Source organism: Aquarana catesbeiana, linkage group LG07 (genome assembly GCF_042186555.1).
Source record: "Aquarana catesbeiana isolate 2022-GZ linkage group LG07, ASM4218655v1, whole genome shotgun sequence".
Classification (NCBI taxonomy): domain Eukaryota; kingdom Metazoa; phylum Chordata; class Amphibia; order Anura; family Ranidae; genus Aquarana; species Aquarana catesbeiana.
In genome coordinates this window covers 298,293,956-298,312,919 of record NC_133330.1, presented here as the reverse complement: position 1 = coordinate 298,312,919, position 18,964 = coordinate 298,293,956, and the positions used below count along the sequence as shown (strand labels likewise).

Below are 18,964 nucleotides of genomic sequence, written 5' to 3'. Positions count from 1 at the left end.
CATCACTGAGACCTCCCCCCTATGTACTGGAACCCTCTAGAAAGATGGGAGGGGAAGTAAGGTGGAGCTGCCTGGAGTATTCTGAGGGCCCTGACCAATCCCCAATTTGGGGCCTTTGAGAGAGCCCCCTAGTCTGGAGGGGTGACCTGGGGCTTGGGCTTGTGTGCAGACGGGGCCCTCCTAAAACCACAGGAGGCACTGGGAGCAAGGAGGGCACTGGGAGAACACTGCCAGGCAAGTCTCCAGGAGGAACAGGAATAGCCAAGAGGGCTGGTGAGTGGTACACAGTCAGGGGGACTGGGAGGCACACCTGAGAGGACTGAGATGGAGCAGTCTGGTACGGATGCACAGCCAGTCTGGAGGACTGTGGTGGCACGGGCAGTGGAATGCGGCAGCTGCAGCCAGGAGGGCTGGCAGTGCCTAAAGAGGCGGTACTGGGATCAGTAGCCACATGTAGGACAGCTAGCACTCAGGACCATTTTTTTTTTTTGCTACACCATAGAGGCCCGCGGTCCTTGCCTGCAAAGGGCATTTGCTTTGGGCCTGAAAGAGCCAGTGTGCCTGGCTCTGCAGGGTGGGAGACGAACCACATTCATCAGCAGCCCCTACAGGGGTAACGATACAAAACCCCTAAAAACACAAAATCCAATGCTTGGTCACTTTCCTACCCTCCACCTGTGAGTAGACAGTAAAAGAACTGCAGGAGCCTAATGAGCTTATCCCTGTGCTCATTCTGGTAACAGCATATCTGATTGGCTCCTAGTGATGCCCCGCCCACTTCCAGTATAATTTCTACTGTACAATCGATTACATATTGTTGACATAAAAAATAACATTCGGATACCCTGTTTCCCCGAAAATAAGCCCTACCCCGAAAATAAGACCTAGTGTTATTTTCGAGGATGGCTGCAATATAAGCCCTACCCCGAAAATAAGCCCTAGTTAAAGTAGTAAAAACATGTAATCCGTTTTGTAAAAAGATGACATAATGTGCAGTGTCTCCTTTTGTAACTTTATTGTGGAAAATACCTTATTTGCAGCAGCACTGGGAGCTCACGTGACCTGCCAGAGATTTTCTCCTCTCTTCCCGGCTGACGTCAGCAGCCCCTCCCTCTGCAGTGCTCCAAGGTTTAATTTTGGGATTACAGAATGTCATAATGCTAACTCCTGAGCTGACAGGGGACAGGAACTTTTATAAAAAAACATTTTATTCTGTCAGGAGAGGAGAGACAGATCGTCTGTTCTTACTAAGTAGGAATAGCGATATGTCTCCTCTTCTAGTAAATCACATCCCCATACAGTTAGAAACACCTAGCAGGGAACACATTTAACCCCTTGATCGCCCCCTAGTGTTAACCCCTTCCCTACCAGTGACATTTACACAGTAATCAGTGCATTTTTATAGATGGTCCAAAAAATGTGTCAAAAGTGTCCGATCTGTCTGCCGCAATGTCGCAGTCCCGCTAAAAATCGCAGATCGTTGCCATTGCAAGTAAAAAAAAAAAAAATAAAAATGCCATAAATCTATTCCCTTTTTTGTAGACGCTATAACTTTTGCACAAACCAATCAATATATGCTTATTGTGATTTTTTTTTTTTTTTACCAAAAATATGTAGAAGAATATATATCAGCCTAAACTGATGAAGAAATTTCTTTTTTTTAATTTTTTTTTGGGGGGATATTTATTATAGCAAATAGTATTGCGCATCGAGGCCTTTTTTTTTTCAAAATATTCACTCTTTTTTTGTTTATAGCGCAAAAAATAAATACCACCAAAAAAAAAAGCTCAATTTGTGGGGAAAAAAGGATGTCAGTTTTGTTTGGGTACAGCATTGCCTGGTCATTAAGGGGAATATTCTTCTGGTCCTTAAGTGGTTAAAGGATCAGGATATATATATATATATATATATATATATATATATATATATATATATATATATATATATATATATATATATATTTTTTTTTTTTAGGGTTACAACCACTTTAAGATTGTCCTGATGACATGACTGTATTTGAATAAATGTAGATTATTGTACATACCGTACATAAATAAGACATCCCCTGAAAATAATCCCTAGTGTGTTTTTTGTAGCAAAATTAAATTAAATTAAAAATTAATTAGACCTGATCTTATTGTCGGGGGAAACACGGTATTAGTTGCATATAAAATAAATGTCATTCTTTTCCTTTTAAATTATTACATTTCTTCATTAATTGACATTTTTATATCTGCTTGGAGTTCCGCTTTAAGGTTATTTATAAACTAAGTGACAACAATTCTGTTTTGTTTTTTGTTTTTTAGCATTTTATTACAACGCGAGTTCTGTGTTTGTATTACATTATTTTTGATCCAGGCTTTTATATTTCTATATATTTTTGGTTTCGAAACAGAGGAGTGTTTGATGCAAACCTGGCCAAGCATAAGAGCTGGATTTCCCATCAGGTTCCTACAGGCACATTGCCTAGGGCCCACAAATCCTTAGGGCATATGAAAATTTAAATAGCAGAAACGATAAGGAACAAAGTCCGGTGCAGGAACCTGCATTCTGCTTCTACCTTATGTCACACTGAGCTTAAGAACACTCTAAGCATCACATCTCCAATACAGAAAGTAGGGCATTCCAGCAACTAGCATGTCATTTAATGATGGCAGTGTCATTCCTGATCAGAGGGCTCACACTGGGCTCTCCATAGGAGCAAGTGTACTGTGAGTCAGTTCTGTATCCGCAAGTCATAGAGTACGAAGCTGTGGGCATTTCTGACCTCACCAAGCAATGCAACTCTCATGGTTAACCGCTTCAGCCCCGGACCATTTGGCTGGCCAAAGACCAGAGCACTTTTTGCGATTCGGCACTGCGTCGCTTTAACTGACAATTGCGCGGTCGTGTGATGTTGCACCCAAACAAAATTGACGTCCTTTTTTTCCCACAAATTGAGCTTTCTTTTGGTGGTATTTCATCACCTCTGCGGTTTTTATTTTTTGCGCTATAAACAAAAAAAGAGCAACAATTTTGAAAAAAACGCAATATTTTTTACTTTTTGCTATAATAAATATCCCCAAAAAATATATAAAAAAACATTTTTTTCCCTCAGTTTAGGCTGATATGTATTCCTCTACATATTTTTAGTAAAAAAAATCGCAATAAGCGTATATTGATTGGTTTACGCAAAAGTTATAGCGTTTACAAAATAGGGAATAGTTTTATGGCTTTTTTATCATTAATTTTTTTTTTTACTAGTAATGGCGGCAATCTGCGATTTTTATCGGTACTGCGACATTATGGCGGACACGTTGGACAATTTTGACACATTTTTGGGACCATTGGCATTTTTACAGCGATCGATGCTATAAAATTGCATTGTATTACTGTAAAAATGTCACTGGCAGTGAAGGGGTTAACCACTAGGGGGTAGTGAAGGGGTTAAGTGTATCCTAGTACGTGTTCTAACTGAAGGGGGGAGGGGACTGTGTAGGGGAGATGACAGATCGTCTGTTCATACTCTGTATGAACAGACGATCTGTCTGTTCTCCCCTCAGAGAACCGGAAGCTGTGTGTTTACACACACAGCTCCTGGTTTTCAGTGTGCCCCGAGCGATCGTGGGAGCCCGTCAGTTAACGCGACCGCCGGGCACTCTCATTGGCTTAATAGGCGAGCAGGGGGCGCACGCGTCCCCTAGTGGGCGTCTATGGTACTAACGTACCATGACGGCGATTTGCGCTGCCGAGCCATGTTGCCGCAGTACAACTGCAGCGGCTGGTCGGCATGCGGTTAAAGAGAACTATAGTCCTGGTCATTGGCATAGCTACAGATCACAGGGCGCCATAGCAAAATCTTAAAATCCTAAAATTCCTACTTCTTCCAAACAGACTGACATCAAATTGCGCTTTCCACTGTTAGCTCTTTCCTGTGGAAATCAGAAGTTCAGGGAAGCAGCATATAGGGATCAGGAACCAGCAGCATTGAAAATTGTCAGTTGCAAGTGCAGGGGTAAGAATTTTAACAAATAGTTAACTGGAATTTGTTTTTTTGTACTCAAGTGTTAAGATAAAAGGGGTTAGTACTACTTTAAAGTGATATTAACCCTTTCATGACTAAGCCTATTTTTGACATTTGGTGTTTACAAGTTAAAATCCGTATTTTTTGCTAGAAAATTACTTAGAGCCCCCAAACATTATATATATTTTTTAGCAGAGAATCTAGAGAATAAAATGGTGATTGTCGCAATATTTTTTATCACACGGTATTTGTGCAGCGGTGTTTTAAACGCAACTTTTTTGGGAAAAGGGACACTTTCATGAATTTAAAAAAAAACAAACAGTAAAGGTAGCCCAATCTTTTTGTATAATGTGAAAGATGATGTTACGCCGAGTAAATAGATACCAAACATGTCACGCTTTATAATTGCACGCACTCGTATAATGGCGACAAACTACGATACCTAAAAATCTCCATAGGCGACGCTTTAAATTTTTTTTTTTTACGCTTACCAGGTTAGAGTTACAGAGGAGGTCTAGGGCTAGAATTATTGCTCTCACTCTGATGATCGCGGCGATACCTCACATGTGTGATTTGAACACCGTTTACATATGCGAGTGCGACTTCCTTATGCGTTTCTTTGCTGCGCGAGCTCGCGGGGATGGGGGCTCTTTAAAAAAAATGTTTTTTTTTCTTATTTATTTTATTTATTTTTATATTTATAAATTGTGTTTAAATAAAAAAAAAATTGATCACTTTTATTTATTGAATGTAAACATCTCTTGTGACAGTAGGTGGTGACAGGTACTCTTTATGGAGGGATCGGGTGTTTAAAAGACCCCTGATCCCTCCTTTGCACTTCACAGTATTCAGATTGCCCCATAGCCTAGAATGGCAAGGCACTCCCCTGCTCTCCTCTCTCCTTTTCCAAACAAACATACTGGCCGGAGACTGCACTTTCCATTGTTAACTCTTTCCTGTGAAGACCAGAAGTTCAGGGAAGCAGTACTGAGAAAGCAGGATCCAGAAGCATTGAACCTGCTGGAGTAACAAATACTTTTCTGGAGAATGTTTGTTTATTTTGTTGTGCTTGAGTGTTAAACTGAAAACACTAAGGGGTTATTACTAATTTAATTTTCCAGCTAAACATTCTGTCCTCAGTAGCTCTTCAGCCTTTTATAGCATCTCAGATCCCAGTGTAAAGTCCTGCCATCCCCTCCACAACACAGAAATAAGTGCTGAAAGAGGTGGTGTAGTAGGCGTTCCAGTAGAAATAATATTGGCCATCACTATATTTAACCACTTCAATACCAGGCACTTAGACACCTTCCCGCCCAGGCCAATTTTCAGCTTTCAGCGCTGTCGCAATTTGAATGACAATTGCGCGGTCATGCAACACTGTACCCAAACAAATTTTTTTATAATTTTGTTCCCACAAATAGAGCTTTCTTTTGGTGGTATTTGATCACCTCTGCGTTTTTTATTTTTTGCGCAACAAATAAAAAAAGACCGAAAATTTCGAAAAAAAACAAGTTTTTCTTTGTTTCTGTTAAAATTTTTTGTAAATAAGTACGTTTTCTCCTTCAATGACGGGCACTGATATGGCTGCACTGATGGGCACCGATGAGGTGGCACCAATGAGGTGGCACTGATGAGGTGGCACTGAGGGGCACTGATGATGGGCACTGATAGGCAGCACTGATGGGCACTGATAGGTGGCACTGGTATGCGACACTGATGGGCACTCATAGGTGGCACCGATTGGCACTCATAGGCGGCACTGATGTGCACTCGTAGGTGGCATTGATTGGTACATATGGGTGGCACTGATGGGTACTTATGGGTGGCACTGATGTGTGGCACTGATGGGCACTGATAGGTGGGCACTGATGGGCACTGATGGGCACAGATGGGCACTGACAGGTGGCACCGATGGGCAATGACAGGTGGCACCGATGGTCAATGACAGGTGGCACTGATAAAACATATTGGGGGCATTGCTGGGCAGATCTGGAACATAATGGTGCCAATCAGTGCCCATTTGTGGGCACTGATTGGCACAGATTGGGCACATTGGGCACATGTGGATGGCCATGGGGTACATACCTGGCCATCCACATGTTGCCCCTTCCCTGGTGGTCCTAGTGGCGATCCCTGGTGGTCCAGTGTGGTGATCTGAGGGGGGGCTGTGCTGATAAACAATCAGCGCAGACCCCCCCTGTCAGGAGAACCGCCGATCGTCTCTCCTCTACTCGCGTCTGTCAGACGCAAGTGAGGAAAAGCCGATCAACGGCTCTTCCCATTGACAGCGTGATCAGCCTTGATTGGACACGGCTGATCACGTGGTAAAGAGCCTCCACTGGAGGCTCTTTACCAAGATCGGTGAAGCGGTGTATCAGGCTGACACACCGCTCCACCGATTGCCGCGATGCGCACCCCTGGGAGCGCACGGCGGCATGTTATCCTGCTGGACGTCATATGACGCCCAGCCAGGATAACGGAACCACTTCCCGGACGTCAATCCGCTATAGGGCGGGCGGGAAGTGGTTAAAATTGATATGACATACAGTAATTGTTAGTATTCTGCACACAATTACTCTATAACCCTAATACAAACTATTAAACTGTGGGGTTTTCTTTTTGCAGAACTACAAGCAGCTGTCAGTTTTAAGCTGAGAAGAAACTATTACATCCCGAGTAAGATGACATCAGGGTTCATTTCAGTGCTGGCCAGGATGACCAGAAGCTCTAAGGGCAATAAATCTACACTGCAAAGAGAGCTAAACCACAGCCTACAAAGAAGGACCTGTGACTAGTGACAGACAACAGTGTTTTGGAAGTCTTCTCCTGTATGTCTGACGTTGGCTCTTTTTGATTGGAAAAGCCACAGGAGATACAAGGTCAGTGTCACCAAAAACCTGTGATAGGGCTCTATACCACAGGCATTGGCTGTTTATCCAGGATTTGGCTGACTAATACCCTGTTACAAGACTACTCTTGATTAAGTAAAACTTGAGAGAGCTAATTAATATACCTTGTATCAGTTTGTTATATAAAGGTATACACAACATGTCTGAACCTAGAGTGTCAGGAGGGCTGGAAAGTTCACAGGATCAACCAAAATACAAATATACAGTGTAGCGCTATAAGGAAAAACAATGAACTGTGATGTCCAATAAAATAATAATAGAAAATGAGTGAACGAATATAGAGTCCACTGTTCGCTGAAGTAAGACTAAGAAATTAATGAAACTTTAAAAGGTATGTCCATCTCATGCTTAATAGCAAATCTTCAATTGAACAAGGACAACACAAACAATGTGCAATTAACTGTGCGTTTGTGAATATGAAGAAATCCTCTGTAGAAGGAATAAGGTGGGTACTCTTACCAGATATGGTGGACCCACCTACCATACGGTAGTGGGTCAATCGAGCTTATGTGGGCCAAGTGCCGCAGGGTTAGGATTGGCAGGAGAACGGTCACTCTGTAAGGCATGGTTCCACTCCTCATCCGTGATTGTCCAGCCGAAGATCCTGGATCCTTGTGACTCTCCAACGTAGTATAAAACGTCCACCTTGTGGGGGAGCCTTCTGTAGGTTGTTCCCGTTCGCTGTGAATGGGAACAACCTACAGAAGGCTCCCCCACAAGGTGGAAGTTTTATAGTACATTGGAGAGTGGAACCATCCCTTACAGGGTGACCGTTCTCCTGCCAATCCTAACCCTGTGGCACTTGTCCCACATAAGCTCGATTGACCCACTACCGTACGGTAAGTGGGTCCACCATATCTGGTAAGAGTACCCACCTTATTCCTTCTACAGAGTATTTCTTCATATTCACAACCACACAGTTTTTTTCACATTGTTTGTGTTGTCCTTGTTCAATTGAAGATGTGCTATCCAATCATGAGATTGACATACCTTTTGAATTTTCATTAATTTCTTAGTCCTACTTCAGCAAACAATGGACTCTATATTAGTTGACTCATTTTTTATTATTATTTTATTGGACATCACAGTTCATTGTTTTTCCTTGTAGCGCTACACTGTATATTTGTATTTCGTTTGGACTTTGTTCATTTGAGTGTTAGCTGCTTTCTGTTTTCTTTTGACACTATTATGGTTTAGCACAGTAATTTCACCATTTCTCTTGCACAATTCTAAGCAACCCCCAAGGGCGCAGTGCTACATATGTATGCAATTATTATTTTTTAAATGAGTGCGAGTAGAGAAATGCTTCTGGATGTTGGTGCTCCAGGGGATGCCTTCACATACAATATAATATATACCATATAACAGGATTTTTGAACCTTTTTTACCCAAGAGGAACCCTCAAAATGATTTTCAGGTCTCAGGCAACCACTGCTAAGATTAGTCTATTGGTGGTCATTAAGAAAGTGCCCCTTATATTGGTGGTGGTCAATGGGAAGAATGCTCCCTTTACAGTAATATTCAGAATTTTCCCCTTGCAATCATGCCATGGGGCATTGGGCCTGGAACTATTTAGACACCATCAGATAGCTAATGAGTTAGCCAGGGCACAGGGACAGGGGTGCCACAGAACCTTGGTTGAGAATGGCTGCTATATAATATAAATGTAGAAAAGTTACTATTATGAAATTACTTTTATACACTCAATCAATCATTAATTACTGGCACGTTCATATCCAAATTGTTCTGAATAAAACAAATTGTAGGTTGGCAGCCATAAAGTCCCCAGAGATGTCCCCACTCTTTGCACAGTGCTTCACAGTGGATACTGGCTGCACATCAAATACCCTTAGATATTTCTGTGGTCCTGCTTTCAATGCAGCCAGTGAGGAACTAATTAATGAAGATTTGTCAAAGAGGCGCTGGGGTGCAAAATAAAGATTAGCGGCAGTAGGCTTTTCAGTGACTCTCCCCCAACTTTTCCTTTTTGGCTACAGGTATTGGCTAGACACCAGTCCATGCGTTTTAATTCCCATACATGTTGACCTTTATAGAAATGGTGCAAAAATGGAAGGACTATAAATGTGTGCAGACAGGAAGATAAAAAATAAATACATATTGATTACCATTGGTAATTCCACTATTCTGACATTTTTAAAATTCACTGTGAGTAAACCTTTCCTTACATAAATAGCAATAAATAAAATAGCAATAAAAAAATAGCAATAAATAAATAGCAATGTTTAAAGTGATATTAAATCCAAAAGCGGACATGTATTATAATGCAGCTTACCAATTCTTCTGATATGTAGTGGCTGCATTTATTTTGTTTTTTAGGCTCCCTTTCCTTAATCTTCACCTGGTGATCCAGCCAGTAAGTCTCTTGTTTTTCAAAACAACAAGCTATCGTGCAGATGTAGCAGTTAGAGGGATGAGACAAACCAATTACCACTGTCCGGGGTTCTTAAAATTACCAGCTTTTATTTATTTATGTAAAACCTTTATTCCAAAAGGAAACGGTTGTTGTAACTGCTTATAAAGTATTAGCTGGAGTTTGGCTTTAATCTGTTAGTGTATCTAAATCTGCTGGTGTGTCTAACACTCCCCTTCCCATCAGACTGTTAATGCTGCTGTCCAAATGTGCCCCCCTATGTTCATTCAGCAAGGGCACTCTTATACACAGTGTGTTACTGGCCAGATCATCAGGTGAAAACAGAGGGGGAGCCTAAAAAAAAAAAAGAAGACTAATGCAGCCACTACATCTAATGATTGGTAAGCCATATATTCGATTTTTGGTTTGGGGTTTTATACCGCTTTAAAGATTGGAGTAATAAAACCAGAAACGTTAGAACTTACTGGACTGTTGTGCATTTCCAGGATCAGTTGTTTCACTGCATAGAGAGTGGGGTGAGCCCATGGGGAGGGATCCTGCCAATGTCTGTTCAGGTCAAAACCCATCAAAGAGCACCTGGAATAAAAAAAAAACAGTATCATTGTTAGTAAATGTGTGTGTGTGTAATATATATATATATGCACTGGTCCAAATCATTTGGTGGAGGGGGGATTATGGTGCGGGTTTGTTCTTCAGGGGTTGGGCTTGGCCCCTTAGTTCCAGGGAAGGGAACTCTTAAGGCGTCTGCCCCTTCCTCTTCCAACATGACCGCGCACCAGAGTACAAAGCAAGGACATGAATGAGTGAGTTTGGGGTGGAGGAACGTGACTGGCCTGCACAGAGTCCTGACCTCAACCCAATAGAACACCTTTGGGATGAATTAGAGTGCGAGCCAGACCTTCTTGTCCACATCATTGCCTGACATCACAAAGGCACTTCTTGAAGAATGGTCAAACATTCCCATAGACACACTCCTAAACCTTGTGGACAGCCTTCCCAGAAGAGCTGAAGCTGTTATAGCTGCAAAGGGTGGGCCAACTCAATATTAAACCCTACAGACTAAGACTGGGGTGTCATTAAAGTTCATGTGCGTGTAAAGGCAGGAGTCCCAATACTTTTTGACAATATAGTGTAAATATATACATATTGTATGGTATCAAGAAAACTGAAGCAAAAGTGAACATGTAAAAACATGATAACAGAGGTATCATATACAGGTATGATAAAATCCAGAACTCTAGTGGCCATACATGCTTTGATTTTATTATCCAATCAATGTGCAATTAAATCAAAACAATCAAATCAAAAACCAATTGAATATCCATAACATCTCTTCCAATCGATTTAGACTTGGTTTAGCAGAATGACAAGAACGGAAAATTATCAATCGTTTTGCATCAGTCAGCAGCACTGAGCTGATTCAGTGAGAAATTCGATTGTGCAATCAAATTATGAGATTACATGATGGAAAGAGAGATAAGATCGATAACTTACGATCGTATCTTCCATGTCCCCATGTGTGGCATATCAATTGTGTTGTTGGTTATAGATCAATTATTCCTAACAGGAGAGATCGATTGGAAAATAAATAATTTGTTTATCGTGTGTGGCCACCATTGGACTTATAAGTTAAGGAGCTGAACAGTGAAGTTGATTTACTAAAACTGGAGAGTACAAAATCTGGTGCAGCTCTGCATAGAAACCAATCAGCTTCCAGTTGTTTTTTTTGTCAAAGCTTAATTGAACTAGTTGAAGTTAGAAGCTGATTGGCTCCCATGCAGAGCTGCACCAGATTTTGCACTCTCTAGTCTTAGTAACTCAACCCCACAATCTCACACACCCAGGTTTTAAGGATTGGGATCCAATATTGCCTCTGTGATTATGTGAGCTGTCCATGGTGCTGATTAGAGTTGATATTCATTTGACAATAACTTATACCAGAACAGAACACAAGAATTGCTCCTCATAGACTTCAATGGTGTTTGCCGCAAAGTTTAAAATCGTAATTGGAATCAAATGGATGTTTATTTTTGACCACAGTGACAAAATTTTCTTGAAATTATGAATTTCTAATAGTGAATGTGGTGTTCCTTTAGGAAAGTCCATTCACGCTAACATCAAATGCCAAAAGCCACATTTTTTGAAGTACATTTGATTGAATTTCATCAAGTCATCTAATGGATTGGTGATCAGAACTGGACGGAATACTCCAGATGTGGTTGAACCAGAGTTTTATAAATCGATAATTTTGCCACTTTATAAAACTCTGGTTCGAACGCATCTGGAGTATTCTGTCCAGTTCTGGTCACTAAACTGGAGAGAGTTCAGTGAAGGGCAACAAAATGAAAAAGGGGTCTAGAGGACCTCAATTACGAGGAACCCTCACAAGCACTAAATTTATTCTCCTTGGAGAAGAGATGCTTGAGAGGAGATGTGATAGTAGTATACAAATATCCCAATGGTGATTCCAGTGTAGGTAGGAAACTATTCAGTCTCAGGGAATGTAAGAAGACACAAGGCCACACAATGAAATTGGAAGAGAAGCAGTATAACCTTAAGCTGTGTAGGGGGTTTTTCACTGTCAGGGTGGTAAGGATGTGGAACTCTCTTCCACAATTGGTGGCGTCAGCAGGACGTAATAATGGTTTCAAAAGACTCTTGGATGTGCATCTTAGGGAACACAATGTACAGGGATATGGAAAATGATTATCTGCACATGAACACACACACACACACATTGAACTGGGTGGACTATTGTCTTTATTCAGCCTTACTAACTACAGTTGTGCTCATAAGTTTACATACCCCGGCGGAATTTATGATTTCTTGGCTATTTTTCAGAGAATATGAATGATAACACAAAAACATTTCTTTCACGCATGGTTAGTGTTTGGCTGAAGCCATTTTTAATCAATCAACTATATTTATTCTTTTTAAATCATAATCACATCAAGAACTACCCAAATGACCCTGATCAAAAGTTTACATACCCTGGTGATTTTGGCCTGATAACATGCACACAAGTTGACACAAAGGGGTTTGAATGGCTATTAAAGGTAACCATCCTCACCTGTGATCTGTTTGCTTGTAATTAGTGTGTGTGTGTATAAAAGGTCTATGAGTTTCTGGGCTCCTGACAGACCCTTGCATCTTTCATCCAGTGCTGCACTGACGTTTCTGGATTCTGAGTCATGGGGAAAGCAAAAGAATTGCCAAAGGATCTGTGGGAAAAGGTAGTTGAACTGTATAAAACAGGAAAGGGATATAAAAAGATATCCAAGGAATTGAGAATGCCAATCAGCAGTGTTCAAACTCTAATCAAGAAGTGGAAAATGAGGGGTTCAGTTGAAACCAAACCACGGTCAGGTAGACCAACTAAGGTTTCAGACACAACTGCCAGGAAAATTTTTCAGGATGCAAAGAAAAACCCACAAATAACTTCAGGTGAAATATAGGAGTCTCTGATATCATGTGGTGTGGATGCTTCAAAATGCACAACAAGGAGGCAGAAAGATGGGCTGCATGGTCGAGTCACCAGAAGAAAGCCATTACTACGCAAATGCCACAACGTATCCTGCTTATAATATGCCAAACAGCACAGAGACAAGCCTCAAACCTTCTGGCACAAAGTCATTTGGAGTGATGAGACCAAAGTTTTGCTTTTTGACCACAACCATAAACACAACATTTGGAGAGGAGTCAACAAGGCCTATGATGAAAGGTACACCATTCCTACTGTAAAACACGGAGGTGGATCGCTGATGTTTTGGGGATGTGTGAGCTACAAAGGCACAGGAAATTTGGTCAAAATTTATGGCAAGATGAATGCAGTATGTTTTCAAAAAATACTGGAGGAACATTTGCATTCATCTGCCAGGAAGCTGCACATGGGACGTACTTAAACATTCAAACATGACAATGATTTAAAACACAAGGCCAAGTCAACCTGTATTCGGCTACAGCAGAATAAAGTGAAGGTTCTGGAGTGGCCATCTCAGTCTCCTGACCTCAATATCATTGAGCCACTCTGGGGGGGATATCAAATGTGCAGTTCATGCAAGACAGCCCAAAAATTTACAGGAACTGGAGGTTTTTTGCCAAGAGGAATGGACAGCTTTACCATCTGAGAAGATAAAGAGCCTCATTCACAAATACCACAAAAGACTTCAAGCTATCATTGATGTTAAAGGGGGCAATACACGGTATTAAGAACTGGGGTATGTGAACTTTTGATCAGGGTCATTTGGGTAGTTTCTGTTGATTATGATTTAAAAAAGAGTAAACACAGCTGATTGATAACAAAGGGCTTTAGCCAAACACTAACCATGAGTGAAAGAAAAGTTTTTGTGTTATCATTCATATTCTCAGAAAAATAGCCAAGAAATCATAAATTCTGCCAGGGTATGTAAACTTATGAGCACAACTGTATGTAACTATGAATTTACTGATAAAAATTTTCATATAAATAGAATAAATATGTAAGTGCTAAAAAAGATTGTAAGAGTGCAGAGGGAGTCTGAAAAAGCTTTGTTTATTTGCATGTCTATAGTACTTTTCTCCCTAGGGATCTCAAAACAAAGGTGAGGCAGCCATCTTGGATGCAATCATTCAAGACAACTGAACTACCCACATGTCTTTGGAGTGTGGGAGGAAAACGAAGCACCCAGTAAAAAGCCATGCAAGCACAGAAAGAACCTATGCAGACAGAAATTCAAACCAAGGATCCCTAGTGCTGAAAGGTTGAAGTGCGGTTCACTAAGTCACTGTGCTGCCCAGTGTAATGATGTGTCTTAAGACCCTTCAGAGACTCAGAATTCTGCAGTGGGCAGAGACAATTGCAACCCGGGATGGTCAATCTGGATAAAACTTTTTTTTTTTCACATGGTGGCTGGGAACACTCTATAGCAAAATGCCTGGCTTTATTATCAGTTGATTAGAGTATACATTTGAAGTCCAGCTAAAAACTATATAAATATGACCACGAGCTTCACTCTGTAAGTGTTAAAAAAATATAACTAGAGCTGCTCCCGCTAATATGTGCTATCACATATATCACATCACATTAAATAAATACATTTATAAAAATAGTAAAGCGCTCTCACAAAACAGAAAAAAAGAGATATGAATGTGCAGAAAGAAAATGTGCACTTAGCAATGAACAAACTAAAATATATTGTGCAAAACATGTAGAAAAACAACAATGGCCAAATATCCTTTATAGAAAATTGTGTGACTAGTCTGAAATATTTTCAGTGTTCACAAAACCTTTTACTAAATGTAAATAGAACAACAATCTTTTTGTATTCATATGGTGCATATAAATCTTTACCATTCCTTTAAATATTGCTACACATAATGTGTGTTCCACCGCCACTGTGGTGCTCTGAATGTACCCTCACCTTGAATGATAGACCCCACTATTCTTCAGCAGGAGGTCAAACAGCCCTTAAATAGATATGCCAAATATTGCCCTAAGGGCTGCAGATATCCACCTTTAAAAGGCTGCTGTCATCCACCAATTCATTACACATGACTCCGATCCAGGGCATACCATAAATCAAAAGAAAGCTCCATGGCGTAAAACCACTGAATGTTTTTTTAAAAAATTTAAAATACACTTACAAACCTCAAAAGTAGTCCAGAGCATTAATGCACAGCTCACTTAACAAATACTAGCTAGTAGAGGAATTCAAGAAGGCGCCTTGGGTTCATCCAATGTGATGATGTCACACTGCTACACCCACCTGACGCTTTGTGTCCATACCAGACTTCCTTAAAAGTGAATACTGAAAACAGTTTATTTGTTTCATAGAGCAGGGGTCTCCAAACTTTCTAAGCGAAGGGCCAATGTACTGTCTTTCGAGCTTTAGAGAGGCTGGACTGTAGCTAGTGGGTGTAGAAATTGCCCTGGTATCAATGCCTCATCATTGGTTTTAATTAAAGAAACAGTGCCCATTGATGGTGTTAGTAGGGGGAATGGTGCCCCATCATTGGTGTCAGTTGGTGGAATATTCCCCCAAGGGCCAGATAAAGGGAACCAAAGGGCCACATCCGGCCCCCGGGCCGCAGTTTGGAGACCACTGGCATAGAGTATGGAAGGGTACAGCCCCTATCATTGTCTTATTGCTGTCTGTGACAGCTTTTTATTGTTGTCACCCCCTCTAACTGCCCTGGTGAGAAAATGATGGGGAGACGCCAGACTGGGAGGCTGCCAGACATCTAGATCCACAGGGAACATATTGGTTACCGATAAAGACATACCTATATGCTGTTACCTTACAGCAGTAAGATAAGGGGACACCTATACACCACGTTACACTAAAGACAGGAAGTCACCAGTTATTTTCACTCCATTCAAGAGAGTGGTCACCAGCGCCTTATATACTTTTTTGACACTCAAGATTTATAGTCACCATTTATCCTGCACTTTATATATAAAAAGACTATCACATATACATTAGAACTTTAGTTCACTTGTTTACATTATATGAAAAGAAGATTTTGCATGTACACAGTATTTATATGGACCTGTGTTTTTTTGATGCCTGAGATTATCATTGCCTGCACCTGAGAAGTATTAGGATAGCACGTGATATCTTTTCTTTCTATATACCTTTTGTGTCTATCAACTACTAAAGGACACTCATTGTTGATTTGCTACAGGAATCACCTCTATCTATGTGTATTTAGCACCGTGCACTTGGTCACTTTATTTTCCACATTTTGCACCATTTAATCGAATTGTTTTATTATAGCGCAGCACTATTTTTTATTTCATAAGAGGGGATTTCCCATCACTTTGGGGAGATTTCTTCTCACTTCCCGATGTGTCTTCCAGGCAGGCAGCGACAGGAAATATCTCCAATGGGACCCAGACAGCATAAAAAAGAAAAACACGCATAAAACATTTTGGTTTTACATAACCTGTCAAAAAAGAATAACATCTATGTAAGTGACTTCTCCACAGGTTTAGCTTCAATGCCCTGGAACTTACACATGGCCCAAAATGGCAAATTCCATCTAACAGCTTCTTTTGTATATTGCTCTGTAAGTCTGATTCCTTTTAAAGCTGAACATAGGTGGCAGAACAGGAAGAAATCAAATCCTGGATCAAAATGAAAACCTACCAGAAAGCCGGTGAAAGAAAAGTACGGTTCATGAAATCTTCTCAATAATGGAAATCTCTGTGGCTGCAACGCTGGCAAAGTGACACTTATCATCTTGAGTGCGGCTCTGAAGAACAGTAATCCATCAATCATGTGACTGAGATAGGCTCCCCATATGGAGCGCCATTCCTGACACATGAAATCCCTGGATTTTTGCTGCTATGTAGATTTATTATCTGTAACTCCTATGTGTTGGTTATGTATGTAGCAAAGCCTTATCATTTTTCCTGCAGTGTTTAATATATGATGTTCATACAGCTTATTTAAGCAGAAGAATTTTTTTTATTAACTCTATCTATTTTGTGAAAACTTGTTAAAGCTTGAACTCTAGTAAAGTAATAAAAGATCACCATTTATTACACTTATTTATTTGTTACAAGGACTATATACATATACGAGGGTGAGTCAATATTTATCAGCACTCTATTTCATTAGTTTATTAGAACAACAGTAGGCAGTTGTTCCAGACTTCCACAAACTTGTATATACCCTCTGAAAAAAAATGTTTTTTGGTTCGTCCCTCAGCCATATATATGAACCGCTTCTTGCACAGGTTGGTTGGTCTATCGCAAATCAACAACCTCTTGAAGCATCGTTAAGTGGACCACACAGATGGGAATTTATGGGAGCAGAAAATACTGTCCCCATATTGTGATGAAAGCTGTCCATGGATTTCGGCTCCTGGTACACCATCAGACCACAAAAACAGATCACTGCCCACTGCTCTACTTTGGTGCAAATGGAGAGTGGCATGACCATGTTACCTTTGAAAGAGTGGCAAGGGAAACTGAGTGATAAAGGTCATAGATTTAATAATGTGACAACAAAGCGCTATCTCTTGGCATGCAAGCACAGAAACCAGAATAGCCAACCTAAAGATTATTATAGTAAAAGTGTAGATAATTATTGAGTGACCCTTATATATATATATATATATATATATATATATATATATATATATATATATATATATATATATATATATATATATATATATATATATGTATATATATATATATATGTATATATATATATATATATATATATATATATATATATATATATATGTAGCTAGGTGCTTGGTTAGAGACAGAGAGCAATTTAGGACACTGCACCGCAGTGCTCTCTGTGCTCCCAGTGAATGTCAGTGGAATGGTTTAACACTACCCCCACCTCCATCCACCAGGGGGAGCTGACAAGAAGAAGGAGCTCTAGAAACTTGATGGTGGGCAGCATTGAATCATGGGAGATGTAGTGCAGAGGAAGGATCATGCTATGGGAGTCAATGCACTATACAATTCCCAATGCAAGCCGAGTATAAAGAGAGAGAGGGCTGTATTTTCACAGGCTGAATACCGATGAACTTCCTCTTTGCTGCGAGGAGACTGAGGTGTGCACATTGCTGCTTCTGTGTGCACATCAAACTGCCACAGACCCGTTAATATAGACAGATCCAGTAGTGAGCTGACATCTGAACAGTGAGACCCCTGTTGCTGTATCGCTGGGACTGGTGAGAGGACACTGCTGCCATTAACATGTTACTGCTAGCAGGGACTGAGCACATAGGGACTGACCATCTAACTAGCAGCATTATTTACTGCATGCAGACTGTACTGGGGCTGTACTTATGTGCATCACCATAAAGAGTGGGCTCCAACGCTAGCCAGCTGAAGAAACAGGGCTAAAGACTACTCATTCAGATAGCTGCCTCACAAAAATTTTGCCTGTCATCCATAGTAAGAGGTACTTTTTTAGAGTCTTAAATTTCATCAATGACATTCATATATAGAGTGCACTCTAAAGTGGTTATAGCCTACTGTTTACAGCGGAGATATTACAGTAATATTGCTGTTACTCCTTTCTAATATCATTATATATTGATGATTTTGTGGATTACGCTAATTTAGCTGCATAGAACTCCTTTCTATGCTGCTATAGTCTAGTGAACATATTGTCTAGTGAACTTCGACTGACCTAATTTTTTACAAACTTATTTATGTACATACTGCTATGTGCTGCAACCCTTGACAAATTTTTGGGTTATTTTACCATTAACCAGTCTGATGTTTTCTTTTTCGATACTGAACCATAGTTGTGTGCAGGGTATCTATATTTGTGCTCCCAGAAGCAGTGTAGTATCCATTTGCTTAACCTGGTGTGTCAGTGGGGCTGAGGTTGTTCTCAGACTCGAAGAACAGAGAACTCAATATACCGAGAACCTCCTGTGGGAGTAGTGCTATATATTTTTATATACTTTCCTATCCCTTGAATATATAATTATATTTTTAACTATAGCTTACATGAGAAAACATGAAACTGTTTATATACTAGAGACCCTCAAATACATACAGTATCTCACAAAAGTGAGTACACCCCTCACATTTTTAAAATATTTTATTATATCTTTTCATGTGACAACACTTAAGAAATTACACTTTGCTACAATGTAAAGTAGTGAGTGTGCAGCTTGTATAACAGTGTAAATTTGCTGTCC

General features: G+C 40.3%; 1 protein-coding gene across 3 annotated transcripts in view; it reads right to left on the bottom strand.

The window, feature by feature from the left end:
- AGBL4 (AGBL carboxypeptidase 4) overlaps positions 1-18,964 on the bottom strand; it is a 3,151,866-nt gene that overhangs the window by 490,500 nt on the left and 2,642,402 nt on the right. For all 3 annotated transcript variants that reach the window (XM_073593575.1, XM_073593577.1, XM_073593576.1), the window contains one exon: positions 9,769-9,880. In XM_073593575.1, the coding sequence (XP_073449676.1) occupies positions 9,769-9,880 (112 nt within the window). The remainder of the gene's footprint in view (positions 1-9,768; positions 9,881-18,964) is intronic.